Source organism: Aegilops tauschii, chromosome 7 (genome assembly GCF_002575655.3).
Source record: "Aegilops tauschii subsp. strangulata cultivar AL8/78 chromosome 7, Aet v6.0, whole genome shotgun sequence".
NCBI classification, from domain to species: Eukaryota; Viridiplantae; Streptophyta; class Magnoliopsida; order Poales; family Poaceae; genus Aegilops; species Aegilops tauschii.
The window spans coordinates 159,420,149-159,435,791 of NC_053041.3; the positions used below are offsets into that span (position 1 = coordinate 159,420,149).

General features: G+C 43.4%; 1 protein-coding gene across 1 annotated transcript; it reads right to left on the reverse strand.

The window, feature by feature from the left end:
* Positions 1-489: 489 nt before the first annotated feature.
* On the reverse strand, positions 490-1,999 carry LOC109779112 (peroxidase 1). Its single transcript, XM_020337715.4, has 2 exons — positions 1,707-1,999; positions 490-1,614 (listed from the first exon to the last, which is right to left on the reverse strand). Exons 1-2 carry the CDS (start codon positions 1,914-1,916, stop codon positions 850-852), a joined length of 975 nt encoding a protein of 324 aa, XP_020193304.1. The 5' UTR covers positions 1,917-1,999; the 3' UTR covers positions 490-849.
* Between the last annotated feature and the right edge of the window lie 13,644 nt (positions 2,000-15,643).

Below are 15,643 nucleotides of genomic sequence, written 5' to 3' on the forward strand. Positions count from 1 at the left end.
TGACCGATCGGTCAACGATTTTGGACAACTGAAATTTTTTAAAGACCGAAGCACCGACCCGAACGGTTCGGGGGAACCGAACGCCCAGCCCTAGCCATACTAATCCACCACATGAAGGAAGAGGCGCACAGCTGGGCTCGTGCTGGTGCTAAAGGGTTAGATAGGATTTTACCTGCAACCCTAGCTTTAGTTTGCACCCCTTTCTTCCTCGGCTCAACTCATACTCTTCCTTCTAGGGAAGAGTCTGTCTCTGGGCTCTCTGTGTGTACGTTGGTTGAGAGTTGCACCTTTTACTTTCTATGACCTATCAATATGGAGATATGCACACAACAATATCCTGAAAAAAGTGCTTCCTTTAGTCCATACAAGACTTTATCAACTTTGTACACATGATGTGGTGCATTTTTATCTTCAAAATCTCTAGTGGTTGTCTCGTGTAAACATCATCTTCTAGAACATTATGTAGAAACACAATCTACAAATCTATTGGTATCATGGCTTTGTGACGGACTATCGCCGAGGAGGAGGTGGACAAGCTTTGGAGCAGATCATTACAGTTCGTGAATAAATGATTTTTACTCAGGGGGTGTTTGGTTCATGGACTTTTTAGTCCCAGAGACTAGAAAAAGTCCCTAAAAAATCCCCAGGAACCAAACGGGAGGGACTTTTTCTAGAGGGACTAGAAAAAGACTCTACTAGAGAGTCTTTTTTGATTAGTCCCTGGGACTAGAAAAAGTCCTAGGACTTCTGAACCAAACACCTCCTCAATAATAAGTCACACTACTACAATAAATAGTTCCACACAACCATCATCCAATGCGTCCCCTTACAGTAAAGAATGAACAAACACTAATTGAGCACATGACACTTCTTCCTGATCTCTCCCTCGGCCCCGGTGAGCACGCCAACGTCGCCCATCTTGATCATGGACTCGCTGAAATCCCTGAAGAACTCGCCATCGAACTTGCCCGTGGCGATACGCTGCACGTAGTCCTTGGTGGTGGCGTCGAAGAGGAGAGCCGCGTCGGAGCGGAAGAGACCCCTCCGCTTGGTGACGTGGCGGTAGTAGCTGGTATCAAAGGTCTTGAAGCTACCGGGGTCCATCTCAGACAGCATAGCGCGGTCATCAACGCTCTTGCACTTGAGCCTCAGCTTGTCAGCGTACTCGCTGTCCAGAGACGGGTCGATGAGGCCAGAGGTAGTGTTGTAGAGCCGGTCGGCGAAAGACGGGCAGTGCGCTGTGCCGAGCGTGTGGGCGCCGGAGAGGACGACGAGGTCCTTGAGGTCGAGGCCCTTGGAGGCGAAGATCTTGGCGAGCAGAGGGACGTCGCCGAAGGCTGGGGGCAGCTCGTTGCTGGCCTCCGTGGCACTCGACACCCTACCGTCTCTCCTTCCCAACGCCACCGGCCAGAAGGGGCCCTTGGCCAGCACGACAGCGTCGCGGGACATGAGGGTTAGCACGTCGGCGCAGGAGACGATGCCCGGACACGCGGCCTCGAGCTTGGCCTTCACCCGCTCCACGGAGCCGAACCCTCGCAGGCTCTTGTTCGGCTTGGCGTCCTTCTCCGCCACGTTACCTTCGGTGGATTCGAGCAGGACAGAGGCATCACAACCCTGCAATTTAATTTACGTTGCATGCAGAGACATGTAAGCATACATTTCATGATCAATAGCAGCAGAAATACAAGAACAGGTAAGTTATGTACCCTGACGAAGCAGTCGTGGAAATGGAGACGGAGCAGCGGGCCGGCGAGGCTGGGCGCGGCGGCGATGATCTTGGCCATCTCCTCACGGACGATCTTCTCGGCGTCCGGGCATGTCTTGCTGTAGAAGCCGATCTCCAGCTGAGCCACCGCAGCTGAACTAGCTGCAAGAACCAGCAGGGCCAGAGGGAGCAGCAAAGACCTGATCGCCATGGACCTTAACGAATTACAGGATCAAATTAAGCTCCAATTATGTGGCTACAGACAAGAATGTTTCAAGGATCTATGTCGAGGAAATGGACGGATGGTGTGTAGATGTCCTCGCAACTCCCTGTACTTATATACACGCCGGCTGGTTACGTAGCCATGGGTGCATGCCAACGTGTGACAAATTGACAACCTGTTATGTGTGTACACAAGTACACATGCATGTGCTAACTAACACCTCAATACAACCGCCTTAGCTGATTCAAATGCAGCTAAACGAAGAAGTCAATGCAGAAAAAAAAGGAAGAAAATAGATGTCGCTAAGGCCGTCCACTCGTTCATGATTGCCGTCCATCGTAACACGGCATGTATGTACCATTCGTCTCTGAACTAGCTAGTTTCAACGGATGTGAGGACAATTATCCAGAGGATATTATATGCAACAAGGGAATAACCTTCTGTAGCTCCATGTGCTTGACCAATGATTTGGGTAGATTGTATACTTAATACTGTCTCTACAAGAAATTCCATGGGCGAGACTTGTTGCTTCAATGCGTTCTCGCTTAGTGCGTCATTGGAAGGAACATGATTTTTCACAACAGAAATCGGATGGCCAATAAATCAGTGTAACCATGTACTAACGTGGAAGGGTTTTGCTGACCGGGCAATGTTGCTGTTGATAGTGTTAAGGAACGAATGCAATGAACAGTCTCATTTTATTTTATTGATGATGAGTTTACGTATTTATACTTCCCGAGGTGCGTCAACAAGACGTGACGGTTACAGGAGATGGAAGGGATACGTCAGTGGCAGTGGGAAAGAGGCCAACCGCACGATTTGTTACGATAAGCAATATTACTCCTTAATTAATACTCCCTCTGTAAACTAATATCAATATCAGAGCGTTTAGATCACTACTACTCACTAAAGTAGTGATCTAAACGCTCTTACATCAGTTTACGGAGGAAGTACATGATTAAATAAATTCTAAGACTCCCTCTAATCCAAGCTTGTCGGTGTAAGTATCATCATCTTGAAAAGCTCCTCCAAAAACCCCACTAGAAAAATATGAGGACATACACGTAATATGCCATGAAAAAACTCCTTTCAAAAATCCAGTGAGAAAATAAGAAGAAAATGACATATTAGAATGCTGGTATTACAATCCTCAAAAAAGAGAATGCTTGTATTACTATTGTCTTATTAAATACCATTTATGGGAAACAATTTAAGAAAAACTCATAATGGAAACAAGTGCAATATCAAAGACCATCTACGGGTTATCATTCATGAGTGCACTCCCCTGAACCTTGCAAATAATAATGTCATCGTGTACCAATTTCATTCACATACCTATTTGTAGAATGAAGGACTTGGTAAAGACTTTATGAACAAACCATTGAAATTATCACGTGACTTCATTTGCGAAATATGTATCTCCCCATTTTTCTACAACTCATGGGGATAAAATACCTCTTGTAATATTGCTCTCTATGTAACCCGCCTGCATCTGCGTAATACATACAAAATTTTCTTCATAGATAATGGTGGGTGATTCCTACCAATCAACCCCCCTAAACTTTTAACGAAGTTCATCATTCTGTGAGGCCACACACATTCATGTGATGCTTCATACAAATCAACGATTTTCAGAATTATTAGTGAATGCATGCACTAAAGTATATCTTTTACGACTTCCAAGAAAAGGTTGTACCTCCATTCAAGAAGAAAACAAAATTCAGTTTATGATCTGAGAGGGGATCTGATATATATAACCAACATCACGATATCCAACCATGGCCATATCCTGATTTTTTTCTCAGAAACAACGAAGATCTCTGGTGTTCAGAAGATATCTAAAAATATTCTTCATACAAACCCAATCTCTTTTCTTTGGCGATGCACTGTATGTAGCCAATAAAGCACTGCACATGATATTTCAAGCCTGGCGCACTTTGCTAGATACATTAGTGCTGCAATTGCACCTAGATATGGAAATTCAGTTCTAATATTTCTTCATTATCGCCCTTAGGTCTAGATGGGCCATTATCCCTATCAAGAGATTTGACGATCATTGGCCTATAATATATATATATATGATTTATCCGTACTCAAGTATCTTTTGGATATATGTAGACTGATGAACTAATATTCTCACAGGGATATGCTCAAGTTCAAAAACAAGAGAAGTTTGGTCTCATCCAGATATTTCATCACACGCTCTTGTTGGGGAACGTAGTAATTTCAAAAAAATTCCTACGCACATGCAAGATCATGCTGATGCATAGCAACGAGAGGGGAGAGTGTGTCCACGTACCCTCGTAGACCGAAAGCGGAAGCGTTATGACAACGCGGTTGATGTAGTCGTACGTCTTCACGATCCGACTGATCTAAGTACCGAACGTACGGCACCTCCGAGTTCAGCACACGTTCAGCTCGATGACGTCCCACGAACTCCGATCCAGCAGAGTTTTGCGGGAGAGTTCCGTCAGCACGACGACGTGATGACGGTGTTGATGATGCTACCGACGCAGGACTTCGCCTAAGCACCGCTACGATATTAGCGAGGTGGAATATGATGGAGGGGAGCACCGCACACGGCTGGGAGAGATCAACAGATCAACTTGTGTGTCTTGGGGTCTCCCCCTACCCCCGTATATAAAGGAGCAAGGGAGGAGGAGGCCGGCCCTAGGAGGGGCGCGCCAAGGGAGTAGGATTCCTACTCCTAGTCCAACTAGGAGAAAGGGGGAAAGGTGGGGAGGGAGAAGGAAGGGAGAGGGGGGCCGCGCCCCAAAGCCCTTGTCCAATTCGGACTGGGCTTGGGAGGGGCGCGCGCCACCTCCTGGCTGCTGCCTCTCCTTCCCACTAAGGCCCATTAAGGCCCAATACTTCTTCCCCGTATTCCCGTAACTCCCCGATACTCCGAAAAATACCTGAATCACTCGGAACCTTTCCGATGTCTAAATATAGTCGTCCAATATATCGATCTTTACGTCTCAACCATTTTGAGACTCCTCGTCATGTCTCCGATCTCATCCGGAACTCTGAACTACCTTCGGTATATCAAATCACATAAACTCATAATAACGATCGTCACCGAACTTTAAGCGTGCGGACCCTACGGGTTCAAGAACTATGTAGACATGACCGAGACACGTCTCCGGTCAATAACCAATAGAGGAACCTGGATGCTCATATTGGTTCCCACGTATTCTATGAAGATCTTTATCTGTCAAACCGTATAACAATACATTGTTCCCTTTGTCATCGGTATGTTACTTGCCCGAGATTCGATCGTCGGTATCTCAATACCTAGTTCAATCTCGTTACTGGCAAGTCTCTTTACTCGTTATGTAATGCATCATCCCACAACTAACTCATTAGTCACATTGCTTGCAAGGCTTATAGTGATGTGCATTACCGAGAGGACCCAGAGATACCTCTCCGACAATCGGAGTGACAAATCCTAATCTCGAAATACGCCAACTCAACAAGTACCTTCGGAGACACCTGTAGAGCACCTTTATAATCACCCAGTTACGTTGTGACGTTTGGTAGCACACAAAGTGTTCCTCCGGTAAACGGGAGTTGCATAATCTCATAGTCATAGGAACATGTATGATTCATGAAGAAAGCAATAGCAACATACTAAACGATCAAGAGCTAAGCTAATGGAATGGGTCAAGTCAATCACATCATTCTCTAATGATGTGATCCCGTTAATCAAATGACAACTCATGTCTATGGCTAGGAAACTTAACCATCTTTGATTCAACGAGCTAGTCAAGTAGAGGCATACTAGTGACACTCTATTTGGCTATGTATTGACATGTACTAAGTTTCCGGTTAATACAATTCTAGCATGAATAATAAACATTTATCATGATACAAGGAAATATAAATAACAACTTTATTATTGCCTCTAGGGCATATTTCCTTCAGTCTCCCACTTGCACTAGAGTCAATAATCTAGTTCACATCGCCATGTGATTTAACACCAATAATAGTTCACATCACCATGTGATTAATATCCATAGTTCACATCGCCATGTGGCCAACACTCAAAGGGTTTACTGGAGTTAGTAATCTAGTTCACATCGCCATGTGATTAACACCCAAAGAGTACTAAGGTGTGATCATGTTTTGCTTGTGAGAGAAGTTTAGTCAACGGGTCTGCCAAATTCAGATCCGTACGTATTATGCAAATTTCTATGTCAACAATGCTCTGCACGGAGCTACTCTAGCTAATTGCTCTCACTTTCAATATGTATCTAGATCGAGACTTAGAGTCATCTAGATCTGTGTCAAAGCTTGCATCGACGTAACTCTTTACGACAAACCTTTTGTCACCTCCATAATTGAGAAACATATCCTTATTCCACTAGGGATAATTTTGACCGTTGTCCAGTGATCTACTCCTAGATCACTATTGTACTCCCTTGCCAAACTCAGTGTAGGGTATATAATAGATCTGGTACACAACATGTCATACTTTATAGAACCTATGGCTGAGGCATAGGGAATGACTTTCATTCTCTTACTATCTTCTGCCGTGGTCGGGCTTTGATTCTTACTCAACTTCACACCTTGCAACACATGCAAGAACTCTTTCTTTGACTGTTCCATTTTGAACTACTTCAAAAAACTTTTCAAGGTATGTACTCATTGAAAAAACTTATCAAGCGTCTTGATCTATCTCTATAGATCTTGATGCTCAATATGTAAGCAGCTTTACCGAGGTCTTTCTTTGAAAAACTCCTTTCAAATACTCCTTTATGCTTTCCAGAAAATTCTACATTATTTTCGATCAACAATATGTCATTCACATATATTTATCAGAAATGGTGTAGTGCCCCCACTCACTTTCTGGTAAATACAGGCTTTACCGCAAGTCTGTATAAAACTATATGCTTTGATCAACTCATCAAAGCGTATATTCCAACTCCGAGATGCTTGCACCAGTCCATAGATGGATCGCTGGAGCTTGCACATTTTGTTAGCACCTTTAGGATCGACAAAACCTTCTGGTTGCATCATATACAACTCTTCTTTAAGAAATCCATGAAGGAATGTAGTTTTGACATCCATTTGCCAGATTTCATTAAATGTGGCAATTTGCTAAGATGATTCGAACAGACTGAAGCATCGCTACGAGTGAGAAAATCTCATCGTAGTCAACACCTTGAACTTTGTCAAAACCATTTTCGACAAGTCTAGCTTTGTAGATAGTAACACTACTATCAGCTTCCGTCTTCCTCTTGAAGATCCATTTATTTTCTATGACTTGCCGATCATCGGGCAAGTCAACCAAAGTCCATACTTTGTTCTCATACATGGATCCCATCTCAGATTTCATGGCCTCAAGCCATTTCGCGGAATCTGGGCTCATCATCGCTTCCTCACAGTTCGCAGGTTCGTCATGGTCTAGTAACATGACTTCCAGAACAGGATTACTGTACCACTCTGGTGCGGATCTTACTCTGGTTGACCTACGAGGTTCGGTAGAATCTTGATCTGAAGTTATATGATCATCATCATTAGCTTCCTCACTAATTGGTGTAGGAGTCACAGGAACTGATTTCTGCGATGAGCTACTTTCAAATAAGGGAGCAGGTACAGTTACCTCATCAAGTTCTACTTTCCTCCCACTCACTTCTTTCGAGAGAAACTCCTTCTCTAGAAAGGATCCATTCTTAGCAATGTCTTGCCTTCGGATCTGTGATAGAAGGTGTACCCAACTGTCTCCTTTGGGTATCCTATGAAGACACATTTCTCCGATTTGGGTTTGAGCTTATCAGGATGAAACTTTTTCACATAAGCATCGCAACCCCAAACTTTAAGAAACGACAGCTTAGGTTTCTTGCTAAACCATAGTTCATACGGTGTCGTCTCAACGGATTAGACGGTGCCCTATTTAACGTGAATGCAGCTGTCTCTAATGCATAACCCCAAAACGATAGTGGTAAATTGGTAAGAGACATCATAGATTGCACTATATCCAATAAAGTACGGTTATGACATTCGGACACACCATTATGCTGTGGTGTTCCAGGTGGCATGAGTTTATGAAACTATTCCATATTTTTTTAATTGAAGGCCAAACTCGTAACTCAAATATTCGTCTCCGCGATCAAATTGCAGAAAAACTTTATTTTCTTGTTACAATGATTCTCCACTTCACTCTGAAATTCTTTGAACTTTTCAACTGTTTCAGTTTCATTAAGTCGATATACCCATATCTGCTCAAATCATCTGTGAAGGTCAGAAAATAATGATTCCCGCCGCGAGCCTTAACACTCATCGGACTGCATACATCAGTATGTATTATTTCCAATAAGTCAGTTGCTCGCTCCATTGTTCCGGAGAACGGAGTCTTAGTCATCTTGCCCATGAGGCATGGTTCGCAAGCATCAAGTGATTCCAAAAGCCCATCTGCATGGAGTTTCTTCATGCGCTTTACACCAATATGACCTAAACAGCAGTGCCACAAATAAGTTGCACTATCATTATTAACTTTGCATCTTTTGGTTTCAATATTATGAATATGTGTATCACTACGATCGAGATCCAACAATCCATTTTCATTGGGTGTATGACCATAGAAGGTTTTATTCATGTAAACAGAACAACAATTATTCTCTAACTTAAATGAATAAATGTATTGCAATAAACATGATCAAATCATATTTATGCTCAACGCAAACACCAAATAACACTTATTTAGGTTCAACACTAATCCCGAAAGTATAGGGAGTGCGCGATGATGATCATATCAATCTTGGAACTATTTCCAGCACACATCGTCACCTTGCCCTTAACTAGTTTCTGTTCATTTTGCAACTCCCGTTTCGAGTTACTAGTTTTAGCAACTGAACCAGAATCAAATACCGAGGGGTTGCTATAAACACTAGTAAAGTACACATCAATAACATGTATATCAAATATACCTATGTTCACTTTGCCATCCTTCTTATCCGCCAAATACTTGGGGTAGTTCCGCTTCCAGTGACCAGTCCCTTTGCAGTAGAAGCACTCAGTTTCAGGCTTTAGTCTAGCTTTGGGCTTCTTCACGGAAGTGACAACTTGCTTGCTTCTACATGAAGTTCCCTTTCTTTCCCTTTGCCCTTTTCTTGAAACTAGTGGTCTTGTTAATCAGCAACACTTGATGCTCTTTCTTGATTTCTACCTTCATCGATTTCATCATCATGAAAAGCTCAGGAATCGTTTTCGTCATCCCTTGCATATTATAGTTTATCACGAAGTTCTAGTAACTTGGTGATAGTGACTAGAGAACTCTGTCAATCACTATCTTATCTGGAAGATTAACTCCCACTTGATTCAAGTGATTGTGGTACTCAGACATTCTGAGCACATGCTCACTAGCTGAGCAATTCTCCTCCATCTTGTAGGCAAAGTACTTGTCAAAGGTCTCATACCTTTCGACATGGGCATGAGTCTGAAATACTAATTTCAACACTTGGAACATCTCATATGCTCCGTGGCGTTTCAAAAACGTCTTTGAAGCCCCGATTCTATGCCGTAAAGCATGGTGCACTAAACTATCAAGTAGTCATCATACCGAGCTTTTGTCAAACGTTCATAACGTCTACATCTGCTCCTGCAATAGTTCTATCACCTAGCGGTGCATTAAGGACATAATACTTCTATGCAGCAATGAGGTTAATCCTCAGATCACGGACCAAGTCCGCATCATTGCTACTAACACTTTCAACTTTAGTTTTCTCTAGGAACATATCAAAATAAAACAGGGGAGCTAAACGCGAGCTATTGATCTACAACATAGATATGCTAATACTGCCAGGACTAAGTTCATGATAAATTTAAGTTCAATTAATCATATTACTTAAGAACTCCCACTTAGATAGACATCCCTGCAATCATCTAAGTGATCACGTGATCCAAATCAACTAAACCATAACCGATCATCACGTGAAATGGAGTAGTGTTCAATGGTGAATATCACTATGTTGATCATATCTACTAGATGATTCACACTCGACCTTCCGGTCTCAGTGTTCCGAGGCCATATCTGCATATGCTAGGCTCGTCAAGTTTAACCCGAGTATTCTGCGTGTGCAAAACTGGCTTGCACCCGTTGTAGATGAACATAGAGCTTATCACACCCGATCATCAGGTGATGTCTCGGCACGACGAACTTTGGCAACGGTGCATACTCAGGGAGAACACTTTTATCTTGAAATTTAGTGAGAGATCATCTTATAATGCTACCGTCAATCAAAGCAAAATAAGATGCATAAAAGATAAACATCACATGCAATCAATATAAGTGATATGATATGGCCATCATCATCTTGTGCTTGTGATCTCCATCTCCGAAGCACCGTCATGATCACCATCCTCACCGGCGCGACACCTTGATCTCCATCGTAGCATCATTGTCATCTCGCCAACTATTGCTTCTACGACTATCGCTACCGCTTAGTGATAAAGTAAAGCAATTACAGGGCGATTGCATTGCATATAATAAAGCGACAACCATATGGCTCTTGCCAGTTGCCGATAACTCGGTTACAAAACATGATCATCTCATACAATAAATATAGCATCATGTCTTGACCATATCACATCACAACATGCCCTGCAAAAACAAGTTAGACGTCCTCTACTTTGTTGTTGCAAGTTTTACGTTGCTGCTATGGGCTGAGCAAGAACCGTTCTTACCTACGCATCAAAACCACAACGATAGTTCGTCAAGTTAGTGCTGTTTTAACCTTCTCAAGGACCGGGCGTAGCCACACTCGGTTCAACTAAAGTTGGAGAAACTGACACCCGCCAGCCACCTGTGTGCAAAGCACGTCGGTAGAACCAGTCTCGCGTAAGCGTACGCGTAATGTCGGTCCGGGCCGCTTCATCCAACAATACCGCCGAACCAAAGTGTGACATGCTGGTAAGCAATATGACTTGTATCGCCCACAACTCACTTGTGTTCTACTCGTGCATATAACATGTACGCAATAACCTGGCTCGGATGCCACTGTTGGGGAACGTAGTAATTTCAAAAAAATTCCTACGCACACGCAAGATCATGGTGATGCATAGCAATGAGAGGGGAGAGTGTGTCCACGTACCCTCGTAGACCGAAAGCGGGAGCGTTATGACAACACGGTTCATGTAGTCGTACGTCTTCACGATCCGACCGATCCAAGTACCAAACGTACAGCACCTCCGAGTTCAGCACACGTTCATCTCGATGACGTCCCACGAACTCCGATCCAGCAGAGCTTTGCGGGAGAGTTCCGTCAGCACGACGGTGTGATGACGGTGTTGATGATGCTACCGACGTAGGGCTTCGCCTAAGCACCACTACGATATTACCGAGGTGGAATATGATGGAGGGGGCACCGCACACGGCTGGGAGAGATCAACAGATCAACTTGTGTGTCTTGGGGTGTCCCCGTACCCCCGTAAATAAAGGAGCAAGGGAGGAGGAGGCCGGCCCTAGGAGGGGCGCGCCAAGGGAGTAGGATTCCTACTCCTAGTAGGAGTAGGTTTCCTCCATTCCTAGTCCAACTAGGAGAAGGTGGGAAAGGAGGGGAGGGGAGAAGGAAGGGAGAGGGGGGCCGCGCCCCAAACCTCTTGTCCAATTCGGACTGGGCTTGGGAGGGGCGCACGCCACCTCCTGGCTGCTGTCTCTCCTTCCCACTAAGGCCCATTAAGGCCCAATACTTCTTCCCCGTATTCCCGTAACTCCCCGGTACTCCGAAAAATAACCGAATCACTCGGAACCTTTCCGATGTCCGAATATAGTCGTCCAATATATCGATCTTTACGTCTTGACCATTTCGAGACTCCTCGTGATGTCCCCGATCTCTTCCGGGAGTCCGAACTACCTTAGGTACATCAAATCACATAAACTCATAATAACGATCGTCACCGAACTTTAAGCGTGCGGACCCTACGCGTTCGAGAACTATGTAGACATGACCGAGACACGTCTCCGGTCCATAACCAATAGCGGAACCTGGATGCTCTATTGGTTCCCACATATTCTACGAAGATCTTTATCGGTCAAACCGCATAACAACATACGTTGTTCCCTTTGTCAACGGTATGTTACTTGCCCGAGATTCGATCGTCGGTATCTCAATACCTAGTTCAATCTCGTTACTGGCAAGTCTCTTTACTCGTTATGTAATGCATCATCCCGCAACTAACTCATTAGTCACATTGCTTGCAAGGCTTATAGTGATGTGCATTACTAAGAGGGCCCAGAGATACCTCTCCGACAATAGGAGTGACAAATCCTAATCTCGAAATACGCCAACTCAACAAGTACCTTCGGAGACACCTGTAGAGCACCTTTATAATCACCCAGTTACGTTGTGACGTTTGGTAGCACACAAAGTGTTCCTCCGGTAAACGGAAGTTGCATAATCTCATAGTCATAGGAACATGTATAAGTCATGAAGAAAGCAATAGCAACATACTAAACGATCAAGTGCTAAGCTAACAGAATGGGTCAAGTCAATCACATCATTCTCTAATGATGTGATCTCGTTAATCAAATGACAACTCATGTCTATGGCTAGGAAACTTAACCATCTTTGATTCAACGAGCTAATCAAGTAGAGGCATACTAGTGACACTCTGTTTGGCTATGTATTCACACATGTACTAAGTTTCCGGTTAATACAATTCTAGCATGAATAATAAACATTTATCATGATACAAGGAAATCTATATAACAACTTTATTATTGCCTCTAGGGCATATTTCCTTCAGCTACGCCTTAAAATGATTTCTTTGTCTCATGTATTTCTTGTGTAGTTTCAATGATATTCAAATAATCCACATACACAAAATGGTACAAAGTCCTTCTAGCAAGGGAACTCACTTAGTCGGTTATTTGAGTAACCTTTCTAGCAAAGGAACTCACTCAGTCGGTTATACCACATCCACCCCGACTACTAAGCCATATAGTGACTTTAGATCTTTAAACAATATGTGTTGCAATTTATCATTACAATTTGACATTTCGTTCGCTCGGGAACTATCACAGAGATATCCGAATCAAGTGACTCATACAACTCCACAGTCACGACATCCATATGTTGAATATACATATTCATTATTCGCTTCTAGTGATATCAAATATTAGAATGTTATTCCATTCATAACATGAGAATGTGTTTCATCTTAGACGACGATGGATCTCTATGTGAACCCATGTGCTATACGCCTCACGTCATGCCTCACCACCTCATTGCCTTCATTCCTCTCATGGAAAGAAAGCCCATTCTTCTCCCCCATAGAAAAAATTCAAAAGAGTGGGTATTACTTATCAGGTCTTACATGAGAGCAAGCACAATTCATCCTCAATTGCTACCTTCCTTTGGATGAACCAGAACGGTTAAGATTCTCAACCACGATGGACTTAGGTTCTGATACAATCAAGGGTATTTTGCAATTCTCGAGGGGAAACACATGTTGACACAATGTACTCTTTATGTTACATTATTCTCCCAAATCTATATACATAGTGAAGATTTCATAAATACATTTCAACTCTTCATGATTTCCCACAACAATTTAGTTAAGGTCTTCCGATGTCCCAGCACCAGAATTTGTGTCCACACTCATGCTGGGTCCTAGGTGTCCAACATCCATCAGGTGTCCGTCAACCCCAGATTGAATGTCAACATGAATTTTACCTATAGTTACTATTAGAGGATTGCTCATTACCCTCAGATGCTTCTGTGAAGCATTATCCTCTAGTGTCTAGATTCCTCCCCCTCCTGGGTGGCCGAGTGGACCTATGGGTCACATACACTGTCTCTGCCACATTAAATATAAGAACATTTTATTTATGAGTTGTGACACCTTTATACTCAGTAAATGCATTTGATAGGTTATTTGCTATATATTGCAAATTGATAATCCTCTGAGCCTCTAGTTCAGATTTATTCGGATATGTGGATCTAAGGACTAGATTTATATCCACATATCATTCTATTTACGTGACTCAGTGTGGTTATTATCTCCCCCTAACGCTGGAAAAGTGTTCTTATCAAAATACAACCAGCTTATGGGCCATAAAAGCCCCCCTACTAGGACATCAGGTACTTTACAATTGATAGAGAATTGTACCTCACACCACTACAAAAAATAACCACTTCCGTGATGATACGTGTTTGTCATAGTAAGTCATGTTTTCTGTCATGCATGTACATCCATGATAATTTTATGACAGAATCAAGATAGTCATACCTGTGCTGTCGTAGAAGTGTTCCATGACAATACAAAAACTATCATCACGAAAGTGTCCACTTCCATGACGATAAATGGCGCGTCATGGAAGTGGCTTCGTCAAGGGTAACCGACACGTGACATCCACCATAACGGGTCACCGTTAACCTATTGGGTTCCGGTTTGGATCCGATAACCCGTTAACCGCCCCGACCAATGGGGATTTTCCACGTGTAAAATTCTCATTCGCCATAGTAACCACGTGTCAGTTCCGCGCTGGGACAGGTGTCATCCAGCGAGTGGACGGGACGCGCCTATGGTACGTCGACACGTGGCTCGGCCCAACAGTGGCCCGTTTAGGTCAAAAGGTTGGCCTGTCAAAATAAGCGGGCCGGCCTGTTAGCGGCCTACTGGAATCATGACCATTCACAAGCACGGCCCATACAAGTTACGCATAATCGGCCCATCAAAGGCCCATTCTAGATTCGACAATTTCCAGCCCATCGTCAGTTCCAGCCTGTTAACGGCCCGCTATGTCTTCGGGCCAATTATGGCCCGACCTTCTTTTGGCCTGTTACAGCCCATTATAGATATGGACCAATATGTTGTTGGTACGTCTTTCGGCCTTTTCTCGGCCCATTCTGTAGTTGGGCCAACTTCTAGCCTGTTGTGACTTTCGGCCTTTCCTCGACCCATTTTGTAAATGGGCCAATTCCTAGCCCATTTTGTCTTTTGGCCTATTAACGGCCTGCACAATAGTTGGGCCTTTGACGGTGCCACCTGATTTTGGGTTCATTAGTGGCCCACGTTCCGTAGGGCACACTTTCAGCACGACGGGACTTTCGGCCTGTTAAACGCCTATTTTGTAAATTGGGCCTCTTCTGGGCCAAAACACTTTTGGCCTTTTACTGGCCCGTCATGTAAAAGGGCCGAGACAAAATTAGCAATAAGTTTTTACTGAGCATCAGCAATGCATATGGCTGAAAGATGTATTTACGAGCATCGACCGATGGGACTCTCTCTCTCTCACACACACACACACAAGTGGGACCTGTTGAATTATTTGCTCGCTCGTGACAGCTTTTAATTAGGTTCCACTGTACTCTAACTTTTTTGAAAAATTATTAATTGAGCTCGGTGACTTCAAAAAGTTGTGCAGAATCCTTGTTTGGGCCTTTCCGGCGTCATTGAATGTGGGCTGAGTAGCCATGTAAAGTTGTACTGTAGTACACAAGCCTTGTTTTTGAACATCAGCAATGCAACTCGGACGACAGTTGTACACAATATCCTAAAATAAGCGCAGCCTAGCCTATGTTTCTTTTAATAAAATGCATAGCCCAGTTCCTTTTTTATATAATAAGATTACCAAGCCTAACTTATTTTTTTAATAATATTCGTATTTCAATATTATTTTTATACAAAATGCTCAATCCACACCATCATTGTTTTTTCACCCATCCTAGAAAATGGGTCCATTTCTACTAAAATCAAATGGCTTGTAAATT